Consider the following 15,544-nt stretch of genomic DNA (forward strand, 5'->3'; position numbering starts at 1 on the left):
GGGTGACGTCACGGTTGCTACGTCCATCTTTTATACAGTCTATGGTCCAACTGGCCAAGAACCAAACCAAACAGGCATATAGTGTGTGCCCTAATCACTTGGCTATTAGATCTCCCCGATAGAATTGTTTGACCATCAGGTCAAGAAATGACGAATTGAACGAGTCTGTTTGAGTGACTGTTTGAAAGACCTCTGTCAACTGATAGAAGATTTATTACCTGCTGACAGCAACATGTGACGAGGAAACTGCACACAACTAAGTATCCTTGAGGGATAACGTCACGGCAAACGAGTGACTTACTGAATGGTGGTTCAGTGAGTGAATGACTGTTTTAATGGCTGTGTGATTTATTGGGTAAATAACCGACTAGCTGAATTAATAAATGACTATATGGCTAACGAAGCAAAAAATAGAGAAACATTTCAGAAGGTGCCCATACCTATGATTAATGACGCTGAGAAATTAATGCTTACAACATCAGATTTAGTTGAACTGGAGAAGAAATTAGCCACAGAAATGTCAGAGAAATTACAAAAGAGTAGGGAGAGGGGGAGGAAAAAAAAAAAGAGAGGAAAACCCCAAGAACAAGGGAATAGCCCAGCGGAGAAGAAAAGTAGGGAAAGGGGTAAAAGAAAAGAGAGAAATCATTTCGTGACACCACATAATTATTAAAATGTCACAGTGGTGTGGCGGAGAAGGGTAGTTGATGAAAAAACTACCGGGGAAGTGACATGGGAGGGGAAAGGGGTGGGGAAAGGGGATAGAGAGCGGGAGATGGAAATCTTTTTGCCGCTCTGAAAATTAGTTATAGATGTGTTGAAAGGGGGAAGAAAAAGGGAGGAGGAAAGGGGGAGGAATAACAGAGGAGGGGAAAATGACGTAGGAACACAGGCCATCAGTCACTGGGAAAGCAGGCCTGACACTAGTGCATCAATAATTCAGATAACTATGGCTAATGAGCGAGATCCAAACAAATCACCCTTGAATTCACTTGGAGAACACTGAAACATTTCACTGCGCAAAACATGGCACCATTATGGCTTTTTTAACTGCAGCTTTGGCAACACACAAGGGGGGGAAAAAAAGGTGTGTGTGGAGGGTGAGGGGCTGGACGCAATATTTATCTCTCTTGACCCCTTGATACATCCACATTTGTTTTCACGAGAGAGAGAGAAGGCAAGGAGAGAATCAACTGAGACTGAGCACCAGACTGCATAATCTGCATAAGAGCGCCAGGAGAGGGGGGAAACCAGCAAAGCAGACCCATTTGACAAAAGGCACAGATAAAGACAGAAATAAACAAAGGCTGTGATAAAGTAAGGAGGGGGAGAAAAAAGTAAAAGCACAAGAGGCAAAGAAAGAAGAACTAGGTTTCTGTGAGAGTGAGACAATGGAAACAGCTGGAAAATGGCTGATATGCAGAAACGTGGAAGCAAACTGTTTGCTGTTTGATAGCACGGAGCCTAAATTAAACCCGGCAGTGTCAGGGATTGGACAAATGACTGTAACCAACACACATGCACACATCTGCATGCACACACTGTAGATATCCTAACTTTACACCATCACCTAACCCCACCAGCAATGTTGAAACTACTACTGCCACAATTAGTTGACATGATCGTTATTTTAACCAGTGCATGTTTTTGTTTTTTATTTAAGTTCATTAAGACAAATGTCTTTCCTCAGCATCACTACGAAATTGTTACATCATGACGTAATTACGATCAGTTACTGGTCAGCTGCAGTCACGATCACGACATTATGCAAAGTCTGATTTAGTTCAAACTCAGTTCACTTTGCTTCCAAAGTACAGGAGTACTTCTGATTATGCCAAGACAAAAAGGTGGAGAGTTTAGAAGGCGCACCACAGCAGCACAGCACAATGCATGAACTCCTGAAGAGAAAACACACAGGTGCTATTGTGCACAGAGGCATTTTAAATCTGTTTTTCTCCAGCTCTCTGTGCTCGCATATACTCTACTTGAATACAAAGTCCTAATAAAGCTGTTCTAGTTTACATATTTCTTTTGTTGTCAGGTAATGAAATGAGTGTCTCATTAAGACTATGTTAACCAGGAGTCACTTCCAAGCTACTGCTCTGCACTGCTACAATCCTGACTTTACAACACCGACATTGTCTGACACACTCATCCTACATGAGTTAAAGACGATGGCTGTGAATTCTGCTGTATTTTCATAGAATCCAGTCAGAGAATAATTACACAATCTGAAGGGAAATTAGTTGCTTTACCTGCTCTGGGCTTGCAAAATATCAGCTGTGTCCATGATGTATTTTGTTTATTATATATACAGTCTTGACTCGATAATCTGACCCTTTACAATCAGAAAATCTTGCTATCCGACAGGTTTTTAGGAAAAATGAACAGAACCCATAAAAAAATAGCCTTAACATACCGACAGCCTTGGATTCTGACTCCGACATGTCATTTTATGCCACAAATAAGGACAACGGCGTATGATCTGACTTAACAATCCGACAAATTGGCTACGTTCAGACTGAAGGACTTAATGCTCAATACAGATTTTTTTTTTGTGAAATCCGATTTTTTGTGAGTTGTTCACATTTCCAATTAAATGTGATCTGCTGTGTGAACTTCACCCAAAAGTGTCCCGCATGCGCAGAAGAGGACACGACGATGAAGAGGACACACCGTGCTCAGTGTTTACGGAAGTAAACACAGATGGTAACGGTGGAGCGTATCTGCCACTCCCCCGCCACCACCGATGGTGAAAACAGAAGTGTGACCACTAACTAAACTGGCATCAGCAGCCAAGTACTGCCTGTGCGTTCCGGCCACTTCCACCCCGTCGGAGCGCTCCCCCGGGGTGGAATTGGCCGGAACGTACACAATCTCACCGGTCAATTAGGCGTGAAATCCAGCGATGCGTAGTGTTCTAACAATACACTAGTTATTACACAACTATAAACAATAAATATTAATAACAAATTACCTTCTAAGCATCAGGCCCTCCTTGCATCTCGACCTCTGACTTGACAATCCGACAGCCTTGCTATCCGACATAAAAGAAGGTTTTACATTTAGTGTCGGATTATCGAGTCACGACTGTATAACGTTTTTACTTTAACGGGTTTATTAGAAATGTACATTTCTTTTGGAGTTTCACTGCTGATTCAAATGATAAGAGCCCTTTAATATGCAAATATTTTCCATTTCCTACTGTACTGCTTGACACAATGACATTTAGTTTGTCAAGATGAAATTGACTTACATAAAATGGTAATTTTGCTTTGTTTTGTTGTTTGTAACTTTGCTTTTTGCTTTCAAAAAAATGGATTATTTAGATGAATCAATTAATCTGCAAAATAGTCGATGGATTAAGAAGGAAAATGACGGTTGAATCCATGTCGTCCATGCATCAATGGAAACACTAATTTATACAATGGCGTCGATTAATAAAAAAATTAAGACTCAGATTTACATGTGAGCTATATGTCACAATATAAACTTTACCAGTCAATACAAGCACACCATAAGAGAGGTTTTTGCTGTCAAGTCTGGAGAATACCTGAACTATTAGAAGCTACAATCATCAGAATAAGATCTGACATTATCTGAAGGATGAGTACCTTTGGAACATCCCAGTACTCCTGTAATCTGGGGCAAAGGGTAGAGCTATAAAGTGAGGAATTGCCTCTCTAACACCAAGTGACAAAGGGAGAATCACTGAATCCCCCACTTTTTAATTAAAAAAATAAAAGAAACTAATGGTTTTATTGAAATAGATGGATAAGTTCTGAACGAAGCAGTCGTGATTGAGGCATCATCTCGACCTCACGTACCGTCCCATTAAGGACATTAGTAGCGTCTTCCTAAACTCCATCTTCTCTTTATTTTTTTCAATTAGGGGAGTAAAATTAGCTTTAAATACAGAGATGTACTTCTAAATTCCTAGGTAAGTAAACATCCATAATGTCATTTGAAATGGAAATTGCTTAAGCCCTTCTTGGAAAGGAATTAGTTTATTTTTTCCCCCAATTAATCTTCCATCCCAAAAGTCTGCCAAATCAATCTATCGTTTCAAACGCAATTAAGTTTAGTCAGAGGCAAGTTTGTGATGTTAAAAGCCGCTCCAGTCTGGCCTTTCTAACATTAGGACTCCTGTTTTTTTTTTTGTGGTTAAAGTAAATTAAAAAGCATTTTTAGCGATTTACCATCTGTCCAGTTGATGAAAACGGATGAGCAGACAGATTTTAGAGGTAAAGAAATTGCATGAGAAGCCACTGAAAAGATGTGAATGGTGGACATTCATAAAAATACAGACACAAGAGAAACAATGAGAGAGGCTGGATGGAAACAAAAGGAAGAACCTGCAACTATGAACACTGACATCAAATGTACTGGGCAGTGATAATCAAGAGTACCCTTTAGTTTTGACATTTTCCCCTTTTATTATGCTTATTTTGCTTTTATTTTACTTTTTCCATTTATTACGTGCTTTCAAAATGATGCACCTAAACATGTCAAAACATAATTTACCTTAATGGAGAGAATAATTGTGGAGAAGCTGTGTTTTCTCAGACAGTACCTGCTGGTGCTATAAAATCCATGGGCAGAAGGACACAGTGTAAAAAGGTGTACGAAGGTGTATTCTCCAACGAACAGGTCAAACAGAAAAACCAAGAGTCAATACTGCTTACACAGTGTTTAGCTTCATAAGCCCCAGTCTAAACTCTGCAAGTGGCTTGGGTTATACCCTGAAGGGCCCACCTGGTAGTTTATTGGGCCTCTGTGTGCCGAGGTTGCAGACTCTTATTATTCCGATCCACTTATTAGACCGGTCCCTGGGTGTGGTAGCAAGCCTACTACTTTGCAATCTCTATCTCTCTGTAGATATATAACTCTCCAGATATATAATTCTCCTTGCTTCAGACTCACTGCCCTGGACTGTTTTTTTTTTTTTTCCCTTACCTCCCCTGACTCCACATGCCTAGGTATAGGAAGTGCTTACACTGGTTCTTTCTTTGTGCTGTGGTCAGCCTTAAGACAGAAACACAACACAAGCTATAATATCTAGCAGAGCTGGGGTGATGAACGAGGGCGTATTGAAAGGATATAAATATTCTTTCTCTCTCCATGACTATTTCTTCCTCTGCCTGAGGGGCATATAACAAGATTTCAAAAAAGCAGGGGTCCAGCACTGGCGGCCTCGCTTACATTTTAATATATTTTAATTTCTTTATTTCTTAACATCAGTCTTCTTAATTGTCTTTTCAATTTCTTGTTTCGCTTTTAGACGTACTTATCTTTGAACAGGATTTGCTGTCTGTCCAAAGGAAATCTTCAGAAGCCCCCTCCATCAAGACCTTTCCAACCTCACTACGAATTTATGCAAAAACTGATGACACGACTTTCACACCCACTTTGCATCACGATTGGCTATTTGTGTGGAGGTGAGAGAGGAGCCTGGCACTGACAGCCACTTTTCTTTCTCTTTTTGTTTTCATCTTTTACTCAACTATTTGGGACTCTTTTCATGTTTCTGAGCAAATGCAACGCTATCATAGTAATCGTGGACAGATTGTCAGAAAATGTACCCTTTTATCATCCTCTCCCTCCCCTCTTCTATCATGGGTGGCTTTACCAGCACCCAACAGTACACCTTCAGAAGTAGTACTAAATGACCAATGTGGACTGTCCACCCAGCAAGTGCACCAAATGTACATCTGCCAGAAATGTATGTCATGATCTTTGTACTAAATTCCACACTGTTTTCTAAAGAGATGTCCCGACTGACCTCAAAGATCGGGATAAAGGTGTTTTTCTATCTGATCGGTATCGGCACGAGCCTCGGCCCAATCCTCTGTTTACGTGTGCTGTCACACAGGAAGACAATCTGCAGCAGGAGGTTAGAAACTCACACTTTTAATAATGTTCAAATCATAGACTGTATAAAAGATGGACGTAGCAACCGGCCCTGAAAAATGAAGCCAACCCGGAAGTGTCAAAAACCTGCAGGATCACTATGTCCGCTAGCTGCTGGCTCCAACAAGCCCTGGCTCCCATAGACTTGAATTTGAAAAGAAGTGATCACAGATCACCAAATACCACATTCCTACAGCTCAGGATTTTTTTCTTATTAGTTTTCATAATCAAATCCAGAGATCAGATGGTCAATTTGAAAATAAATCAATACTGAATTTTTTTTAAATTGTCAAAATTTTGCGGGGCAAGGGGCGTGGCTGGCTTGATTGACAGTCAGCAGCGACGATGCAGACGAAGCGAGCAGAAAGCGGTAAATGTGGGCGGGGCAGAGAGGGCCCGCCTCTCAATCCGTCTGACCAATCACTGCTCCTATGGCTCCGCCCCCCTCCAACGATTTTTGCGTCACTGGCTCCAAAAATCCAAGATGTCAACCAGGAAGTAGCAAAACCCTGGCTTCATTTTCTCAGTGCAGAAACCAACGGGTGACGTCACGGAAGCTACGTCCATCTTTTACAGTCTATGGTTCAAACACAACATCATCAACAGCAGTCCTGGAAATTCCAAGCAGCCTTTTTCTACAATAACTCATCTCCTTAAAGCTTAGTTTCAAACACAATCAGAATACTCAAAGGAGCAGTGCAACAAACTCCTCACCTTCTTCAAAGCTCAGATCAACACTATCCACTCCCATCCAGATCCAGCTACACTGTCATCCTGCTCAAAGCCTACAGTCCTTCACCCTCTCTGGTGCTTCTTTGAGGTCTCACAGAGTGAAACAGAAGCCCTCATCAGGAAAATGAAACCATCCACCTGCCTCCTGGACCCCTTTCCCCCCAACACTGATTAAATCAAACCTCTCTGCCATACGTCCTCTCATCACTACAATAATAAACCTCTCCCTACAGCCTGGCCATGATCCATCTGCATTCAAAGCAGCTGTTTTCTGAAAAAAAAACCCTCCCTCAACCCGGAAGTCCTAGCCAACTACAGGCCCACCTCCAACCTTCCTTTTGTTTCGAAGGTGCTGGAAAAGGTTGTTGCAGCTCAGCTTCAGGACCATCTGCACTTACACAGCAGCCTTCCATTCTAGCGTTGGACCCGAATAGCCGAATATTCAGTCGCTGTGCTGGAATCGGGATAGCAATGTTGATCTCTGAGTCCTGCAAATCAACTGATCTGCTAAAGATGTGATTCCATGCAGCCAAGAAGAGAGCCTATTTAAAATACCAACTATGAATATTCACTGTAAAAGAATAACTGTTAAGTTTTGTGCCTCTCTTCCATTTATGTAAGTGTAAATGCTTATGAGATTAGTAATTAATCCATTCCTTTCTTACCCTGGTAATGGGAACTCAACTTGTTCTACTGCATGTTCATATTAAACACTTAGAGTTAAACACTAATTTTAGACCTTTGTAGGATTTGTGTATAACAAAGGAATTGTGAAGTCAATTCATATCACAGAACTAGAAACGGTTTGTAACAGGCAGCTGATGAATAACTAGAGGCATTTTATTACGAAGCAGACACAGTGTAATGTGAAATTAGCAACCATGAGTGAATTATTTGATCAAAGTTGGCATTAAAACTGGTTTCAAAAATAAAGTCTATGACAAATAGAAGCACATAAAAAAACAGCAGGGATTCTATTTATTGGATGATCAGTCACACACAAAAAAACCCAGTAAATTCAAACAACAAACAATGTCAAGATTACAAACCCATCAAATCTGAAGCCTGGTGCTTTAATGTCAGCTGTCTTTTACGCTCTCCCTCATCCCTTTCCCTTAACTGAACATCGTCTAAAAATGTATATAATCAACATAAATTCATGATTGCCGTACAGCTGTAGCTCTACACATAATGATAACGTGACTTGTGACCCTGAGACAAGAGCAAACAAATAAATATGCAAAACAGTGTGTGCTTGTTTAACATACATTTCCATATTTAAAAGTTTAAAGTCAGCCTTACATATAAGTTCTGGCGCATGTTACCCGTCCCTACAGTTTAGAGCTAAAGCATGCAGTGGCCAGGGCCAGACGAAAGGGCAGCGAGGGAAAGCTGAAATTGGTGAGATGAATACAAAGTGCTGCCTCACCATTTTGGCCATTTCCAGCTAAATAAGATCTTCCTCCACCTCCTCTGCCGCCTCCACCTCCTCTGCCATGGCCTCAGGCAGGCAACTGGGAAAGTACATTTCTCACATTATAACCCCTCAATATCTCTCCTGTGGCTCATTGAAAGTATGGCTGTATCAGTGTGTGTGTGTGTGTGTGTGTGTGTGTGTGTGTGTGTGTGTGTGTGTGTGTGTGTGTGNTGTATCAGTGTGTGTGTGTGTGTGTGTGTGTGTGTGCGTGTGTGTGTGTGTGTGTGTGTGTGTGTGCGTGCGTGCGTGGCTACTTCCTGTCTGCTATTTGGTACAAAGTCACACTCAGATCTTTCCGACAGGATGGATCAAAGTTAAACGTTGGCAGACAAAATATTTCACACAAAAGTTTTCAAGACAGCTGCTTCAATGTCAGAGATGCAAACTAATAATAGCTGGATACATTTCAGCTGAGTAAGTAATTGAAAAATGCTCTTTCTGTCACTCATTAGATAATGTAGAGGTGTCCTTGAGATGGTCAGTCCCTAATAGCAGACTGCGGCTATAATGGCCAGCTCCCCTGTGCACTTTTGTGAATGTGAAACAAGGCGTTGCTGAAAATAAGCACTGATGTAGAGATGCAGAGCACCCCTGGGTAAAAATAAAAAAAATGTTAGAATTTAAGAGTGATCCATTATTTTAACCTCTTCATTGCAACTTTTAGAAATATTACAGATTTCACATTTTCAATTTCTGTCAGCCACAGACTACATTTTTCCCACTACACACTGATTAACTCTTATTAGGATGCTGGTCAAAATGTTAACAAAGGCACTGATCAGCCACAACAATAAAACCACCCCTTATGCCACAAAAACAGGCATGGACACGAGACTTCAGCGGTGTCTGGTACCATGACATTGGCAGTGGACATTAGGGCTTTGCGGGGTAGGACTTCTGTGGATCCGACTCGTTTCGGCTAATCCCGTGGCTGCTCTATCGGATTGAGATCTGGGAAGTTTTATTTTTGTGGCTAGTCGGTGTATATGTAAATATATTATCAATTAGAAGATCCTTGTTGCTGGCAATAAGAGAATGAACATACCTAAAGGTGTATTACTAACGAAAGTGTACTAAATGTAATGTGACACATTAATTACACATGTGCTTCACAAGCCATCAGAATTAATGACAGAAAAATGATATGTTTACAGCAAACCGCAGAGCGAATACGTCGTTCTCAATTATTCATTCATTCACTCACTCATTCAAATGCTTTTCCATCGGTGGTTAATCTGTCCAGTTATTCATCAATTATTCCTCCACTCAATTAGCTCTTTGTTCATCCCTTTGTTGACATACTCAATTCAATCATTCAAATATTAGTTCACCTGCTAAATATTTGTCCACCAATTACACCACTGGGTGAAGTTTCTATTTATTTGCAAAGTCAGCCGTCTGACTTGTTCTAAACCCGGAAGTCCACAATGTGGTATTAACACAAGATCATGAAAATGCTCAAAACCCCAGTTCAAACTGCATTTAACAGCTCAAGCATCAGACTTTATTTTGCTGTGTTATAGCGCACATATCGATAGTATAGCAGGTCAGGCTACGGATCATCACAATTTTCAAACCAAACTATAAATAAAACAGGGAGAAAGGTGATGGAAAAGGAAAGTCATACACACACCTTGCTTCTTAAAACTCTTTTTTGCCACAATCTGACGCTCTCAGCTCCACTGCTGAATGCTGACGAGTCCAGCTAAACTACTCCTGAACCAGACCAGATGCTGACACCACTTCCTGCACCGCCATTCAATATGATCACCATTTCAGCTGACAGTGCTATCAGAAGTCATTCAGGAGAGGGGCTCAGTGTTCAGGATTTTATTACCAAACAATGATGAGGATGCACTACTTTCGATTTGTTTGGACTTTTACATCGCAGATAATGATGATGTTAGATGCAAGCGAAACACTAAAACGCACACATAAAATGCACTACACAATGTAACATGACAAAGCAATTTGTTGTATAAAATGCAATGTTGTTTTTTTTCCTTTCTTATAAAGACCACAGCATGCCCACATGAAAAAAAAAATGCAATCATCAAGAAGTTTGCACCGTTCAATTATTACAAGTTGCACACTGCACTTGTCAAACTTGCTTCACTTGCAACTTAAATACTTCACAACAATCAGAGTTTGCATTTGACAAGTCCAAAAGCTAAAATAGTTGGTTAAATTGCAACAGATAACAGACTGCTAGGTGTAAAGCCTATTGCAAACCTGACTCAGGACACCTGCCTGCATTATACTAGAATGTGACACAGTAACTGGTAATACTGCAGTCATATTAAATTATCATATTCAAATATATAAGTAGGTAAAATTAAGTTAGGTCTGAGAACTAACTGTGAAGCTTTATTCAAGGCATCACCATACCTATCCTTGATCCAAGAAATATCCAAGATCCTTTCCAAACAAAACTAATCATTCTTTTAGGCCCCAGTTCCCGCTGCCCTCCCTGTTATGAAGCGTTCAGTATACTGCTTCACTACTTTTAGGCACAGCCATGATAAGTTTAAGAGTTAAATCAAATCTTACATTTCCTGTTTGGCCAGCGTCTTGTTTGTTTTTACCACAGTGACGTAATCCTGATCTATCTAAGTGCCTGAATGATACAAATACTTTCAAGAGAGGGTAAGATGTGCCTTTATTTATCTCACAGTGGAGACATTCACAGTGTTGTCAGCAGCAGTACACACAAAAATACACACATACTAGAAAGAAAAATGTACATATAAGAAATAGTGCAAACATAAGTATAAAAATACACACATAAAAAAGAATAGTGCAAAAACAGAATATAAAAATGAGGATGCAAAAGATATAGAAAATAAAGAACAAAGCACCCACATTGCTGTAAAACAGGAAGAAGCAACCTAGTCAACAATCTGGTGAACAAACCAACTGTGAAAGCAAAGAGACCTTTCGACCGAGTGACAAACATAGACAGCGCAAACAGGCCACAACAACTTCCTCCTCATTTCCTTTTCACATGAAACAGACCTGCTATCGCTTCGACGGAATAACCACAAGACCCTCTCTGACAACAAATCTGCAGCTCACAGCTACACTAATCTAAATGCATGCAGCTTTCTGTTGTGGTTATTGTGGGATTCTCAGCTGCATCGCCCACGTCTTTCGCTTTTGATTTAAATAAAGTCCTCATAGGCGATAGTACACCACTGCAACGCTAACCTCAAAGCACTGTGAAAGTGTCAGTGTTAACACGTTGGTTTATGTCAGTGCTACTTCCGTACAATGCCTATGGTGGCGTGCTGTGCTGTTTTCACTCATGTGCGAGTGTCAACGACACAAAGCCAGCAGAGCGTACAGTAAAGAGACCACCACGAAACGTTAAAAACACAGCGTTTAGGTAGCGTCACTTTCATTTACAACACGCAAGTGAAAATTATTGGTCCCCAAATATTAAACAGCCAGGTCTTCTCTTCGACACACTTCTGGTCAAGCCTGACTAACCCTTGCTAGCTTAACGAACACCGGCAGATTCAAACTGCGCAGCCCTTTCCTTCGAGAGCACGGCGGCGTTCGCTTGAAAAGACACATTCTGGTGGTTGATGCGTTACCTCTTTCTTCTTTTGTCCTCCCCCGGGCGGCAAACATGTCAGTACGACGAAGAAAACAGCCAGGATATGCAGGTTGACAGCGGATTTAGCCCAAACAGACGCCATGACGGAAGGATGCTCTGACAGTGAGACACGTCTCCGCCAACGGATTGGACGCTGAGTCGGCCAATCAGCGGAGAGTAATTTGAATGCGGAAGCATCTGGGATTTGTAGTTTTTCAGTGGACAACGCTGCAATACTAATGCAGCTCCCCGAGTTCTTACTGTCCGTATCAGTATTTTGGGGGACGAATCGCCAAAATGCTATGTCATTGCTAGGCCTGACACAAAAGGGTGTTCTAGCTGTAATTCTGATTTAAATTCTATTCTGACTGATAGGATGAAAGAGTAAACAAATGACTAAAGTAGAAAAAAAGTGAGCATCGATGAAAAAAAACGAAGGTCATGAATTTAATTTATGAAAATGCATAAAAAAGAAAATAAGAAAATGATAAAAACTTGCCATGCTTTTACAGTCTCTACCTGGAGGTTTCCTGTTTCCTTACTGGTTCAAAATCTGAAAAATGTGATTTTGTATTTACAGGTTTCATTAAACATATTCTTATTTCACAACATTAGGTTTTTAGGGGTTTTCTAACCATACCACCTGTCCGTTAGAGAATTATATTGTATGTGAACGTTTATCAGAACTCACAAGTCACAGTGCAGAATAGTAAATATTATTTTAATTGTAATTTTTTAGATTAATTTTTAATAATTTGCGGGTCACATTTCAGAACATGTGACACGAGCCAGACTAAGTGAAATAGTGAAATTTCCTTCCTGACCGGGTTATCTGTCCATGACTAAGCCTGCTATTTGCCAAAAAGAACCAAAGACTGCTCTGTGTGTCTCTCTGCTTCGTCCTCTCTCCTATGATCTAGGAGGGAGATTGAGATTGCACTAGACACTTGATGGAGTTAATTGAGGGGGACAAATGATTTATGTGAAATCAGCGGGGGTGACATGTCTCCCTGTCTCCTGATGAAATTACACCTAAGCACTCTGTGACTAATGTAACGCAGTACATTACCCTTGCAATAAATATTATATCTGTGGAAATGTGAAATTTTCCCGGCTACAGCAATAGCTACTCTGTGGCCTTTTTTTTTTTTTTTTTTGGCATGCTGTGGTTGACATATGTATGAGATGGGATAAACCTTTCAGTTTAAAGCAGTGCAGTGCAGCCGTGCAAAAAACTATAGGCCTATTACTTTAACACACTCTCAGCATTAGACCATTAGGCATCTAAGTATTACAAAGGATATTGTAGGGGATTGCATTACACTAGACATGGGCCTTAACTTTTCTGGCCACTTGATGTAATGCCTTAGTTCTAAGCCAGAGGCAGGGCAGAAACCGTGGCAAATCTAGTTTACTTCATTGCATTCACTTTCTGAAGTGCAAAATTGTTTCCGGGCTCTCTTTTAGATTGTATGCTTACTCAGGTGGTATATTGACAGTTCCACAGTTAAGCTCTCACATGCAGGTGGTAAATAGTTCTGAGAATGCACTCATGGATCTACTTGTCTCATGTATAACCTCATCAGCAGGTATAAAAAACAAACAGTTATTACAAAATCTATATAAAATTGAGGTATCTGTCATGGCAAATGGTAAGATGTGTGCTCTCCAGTCCCTCCAGCTATGGGTGGGGGTGTTAATGTTGAAGTCCAAGTGGCTCGTGCCAGATCAAATGATCTGTTTAAAGAAACTTAAATAAAACCGGTGTGATCTGGAACCTAAACTGTGGGGAGAGTTGTGAAGTGAAACTGAATGGAATATGAAGACATGCGCACAACAAACCCCAAAAATAAATGAGTTAACTGATGATGTATCAAATTAGCATGTCTATTTCAAGTAAACTCTACCGAAACCGTTCTTTCTTTCTTTCTTTCTTTTTTTCTTTCTATATATATATATATATATATATATATATAACACACACACACACACACACACACACACACAGATGAAATGAAACGCATGTTGGAATATTAAAGCCAATGCACCGTGAAACAATCAGTACGTGTTGCAGCCTTGTTAAACCGCAGTTCATTCACTCCATAGCGGCTCAATCATGGAAACATTCCCAGACTTGCTGGGCTTGGCTGCAAAATTATTCCCTTGGAATTGCCTTATTGTGTAGAGTTGGACTTTCTGAACTTTTTAAGGTCATATAAGCTGTACTGTGGATTGCATCTGCAAAAGGTTTTGTTCCGAACAATAATTTTTCGAATTTTGCTGCAACGGGGAGATAGCAATGACATGTTGATGTTTTTTTTTTTTTCTACCCCCTGAAACAGAGATGCAGAGAGGAAGCTGGATTCAATTGTGAAATCAATATTTTGCGTTGCGTTATTCATAAGATCACCATGATCAAATATATGTGGCAAATTGATTTTAAGGTGTAACTCTGGTTTATGATAAAGTACTGCAGGCGCGGAGAGCTGCGATCCTAACAGTATTACGAATGCAGTAACACCCCTCGCTTAAGCAATGAAATCCAAGGGAAGTAAACAATTATTTAGTTTGAAAACAGCAACAGCAAGCAAAGAGGCTGCTAACTCTATCGTCTGACTTTTCATGACTATCACTCTATGTTATCTCAGAGTAGCTCAGGCTGACCAGTGACCTGCAAGTTGCTGTCAAACTTTGTGCTGCTTGGCAACAAGAATAATGTGACCTGCCTATGAGCTCTGCAGCCAGCAAACTGAACAGCTGTGCTTTGCATTTGAGCAGAAGAATAAAACTCCTGTCTGATCACAACCTGCAGGATTGCACTGTAAGTCAGAGAGAAGAAGGACAGAAAGGGACACAGAGAAGCAATGTTCAAGATTCTGCAACCACTGCATGGCAGCATCATGGGCTCCATACTTTGGATGGACATGTGGGTATGCTGTCATTGAGGAATAAGAATACAAAGATCAAGAACTGGGAAATGTGATAAATGTGTCCTATGTGTAAAATATTCTCTATTTCATGCATTAAATTAAAGCACAGATTTGTAATGAAATGAGCATGTATTACAGTGCTTTATCTTTGTTTTCAATTTTTAAAAAGTCATTAAAGTATATGAGCGGGATTCCGCACAGAGAGCACATATATAAAGCTAATAAATGAGATGCAGTATGGAGGAAGAGAAACGCTGTATATGAGGTTTTAAAATTCAGGAGAAAGACAAGGCAAGACTGGAGGCGGAGAGAGAGAGAGAGAGAGAGAGAGAAGGAGGGGAAGGATGGTTGGTGTCATTTCAAGCTGGCACAGCACTGGGTGCCCATATCCGAGGTCAGACACTCCCTTATAAAATATACCGGGTCCTAAGAAAAATGATTAATTGCCCGACAGCACAAACTTTATAGAAAAGAAAGAGAGATGGTGGTGGGGAGCTGGAGGTGGCGGGGAGGGGTCCCCGAGTTACAGAGGGAGCAGGGAAGAGGAGAAGGAGTAGCAGGTAACAAAAAGGTTGAGAGAGAGCAACATCAAAAGAGAGACAGAGACAGAGAGGAAGACCTTGGACTAGAGAGGGATTGAAGGCAGAGAAACAGGGAGAAGAATGCAAGGAGGTGAGCAGGAACATCAAGAGAGCAGAGAAAGAAAAGAGTCAGACAAACAGACAGGGAGGAGCACGGACAATGAGTGAGGCTTTCATTAATATGATGTTCGTTATCTCTGACCGACTCCCTCAACAAATGTTCCTGTGTTCTCTAGTGTGCCATTCAATAAGTCTATAGCCGTGTGTGTGTGTGGATGCACGTGTGTGAGCGAGGGTTTGTGTTCATCAAGTATCA

At 40.7% G+C, this 15,544-nt stretch overlaps 1 protein-coding gene across 1 annotated transcript in view; it reads right to left on the reverse strand.

The window, feature by feature from the left end:
* Positions 1-11,834, reverse strand: part of LOC103358334 (tumor suppressor candidate 3) — a 95,884-nt gene extending 84,050 nt beyond the window's left edge. Inside the window, exon 1 of the mRNA XM_008283261.1 lies at positions 11,716-11,834. Coding sequence (XP_008281483.1) covers positions 11,716-11,820 — 105 coding nt within the window. The 5' untranslated portion in view covers positions 11,821-11,834. The remainder of the gene's footprint in view (positions 1-11,715) is intronic.
* Between the last annotated feature and the right edge of the window lie 3,710 nt (positions 11,835-15,544).

This window comes from Stegastes partitus, unplaced genomic scaffold, assembly GCF_000690725.1.
Source record: "Stegastes partitus isolate 25-593 unplaced genomic scaffold, Stegastes_partitus-1.0.2 Scaffold304, whole genome shotgun sequence".
In the NCBI taxonomy this organism is placed as follows: domain Eukaryota; kingdom Metazoa; phylum Chordata; class Actinopteri; family Pomacentridae; genus Stegastes; species Stegastes partitus.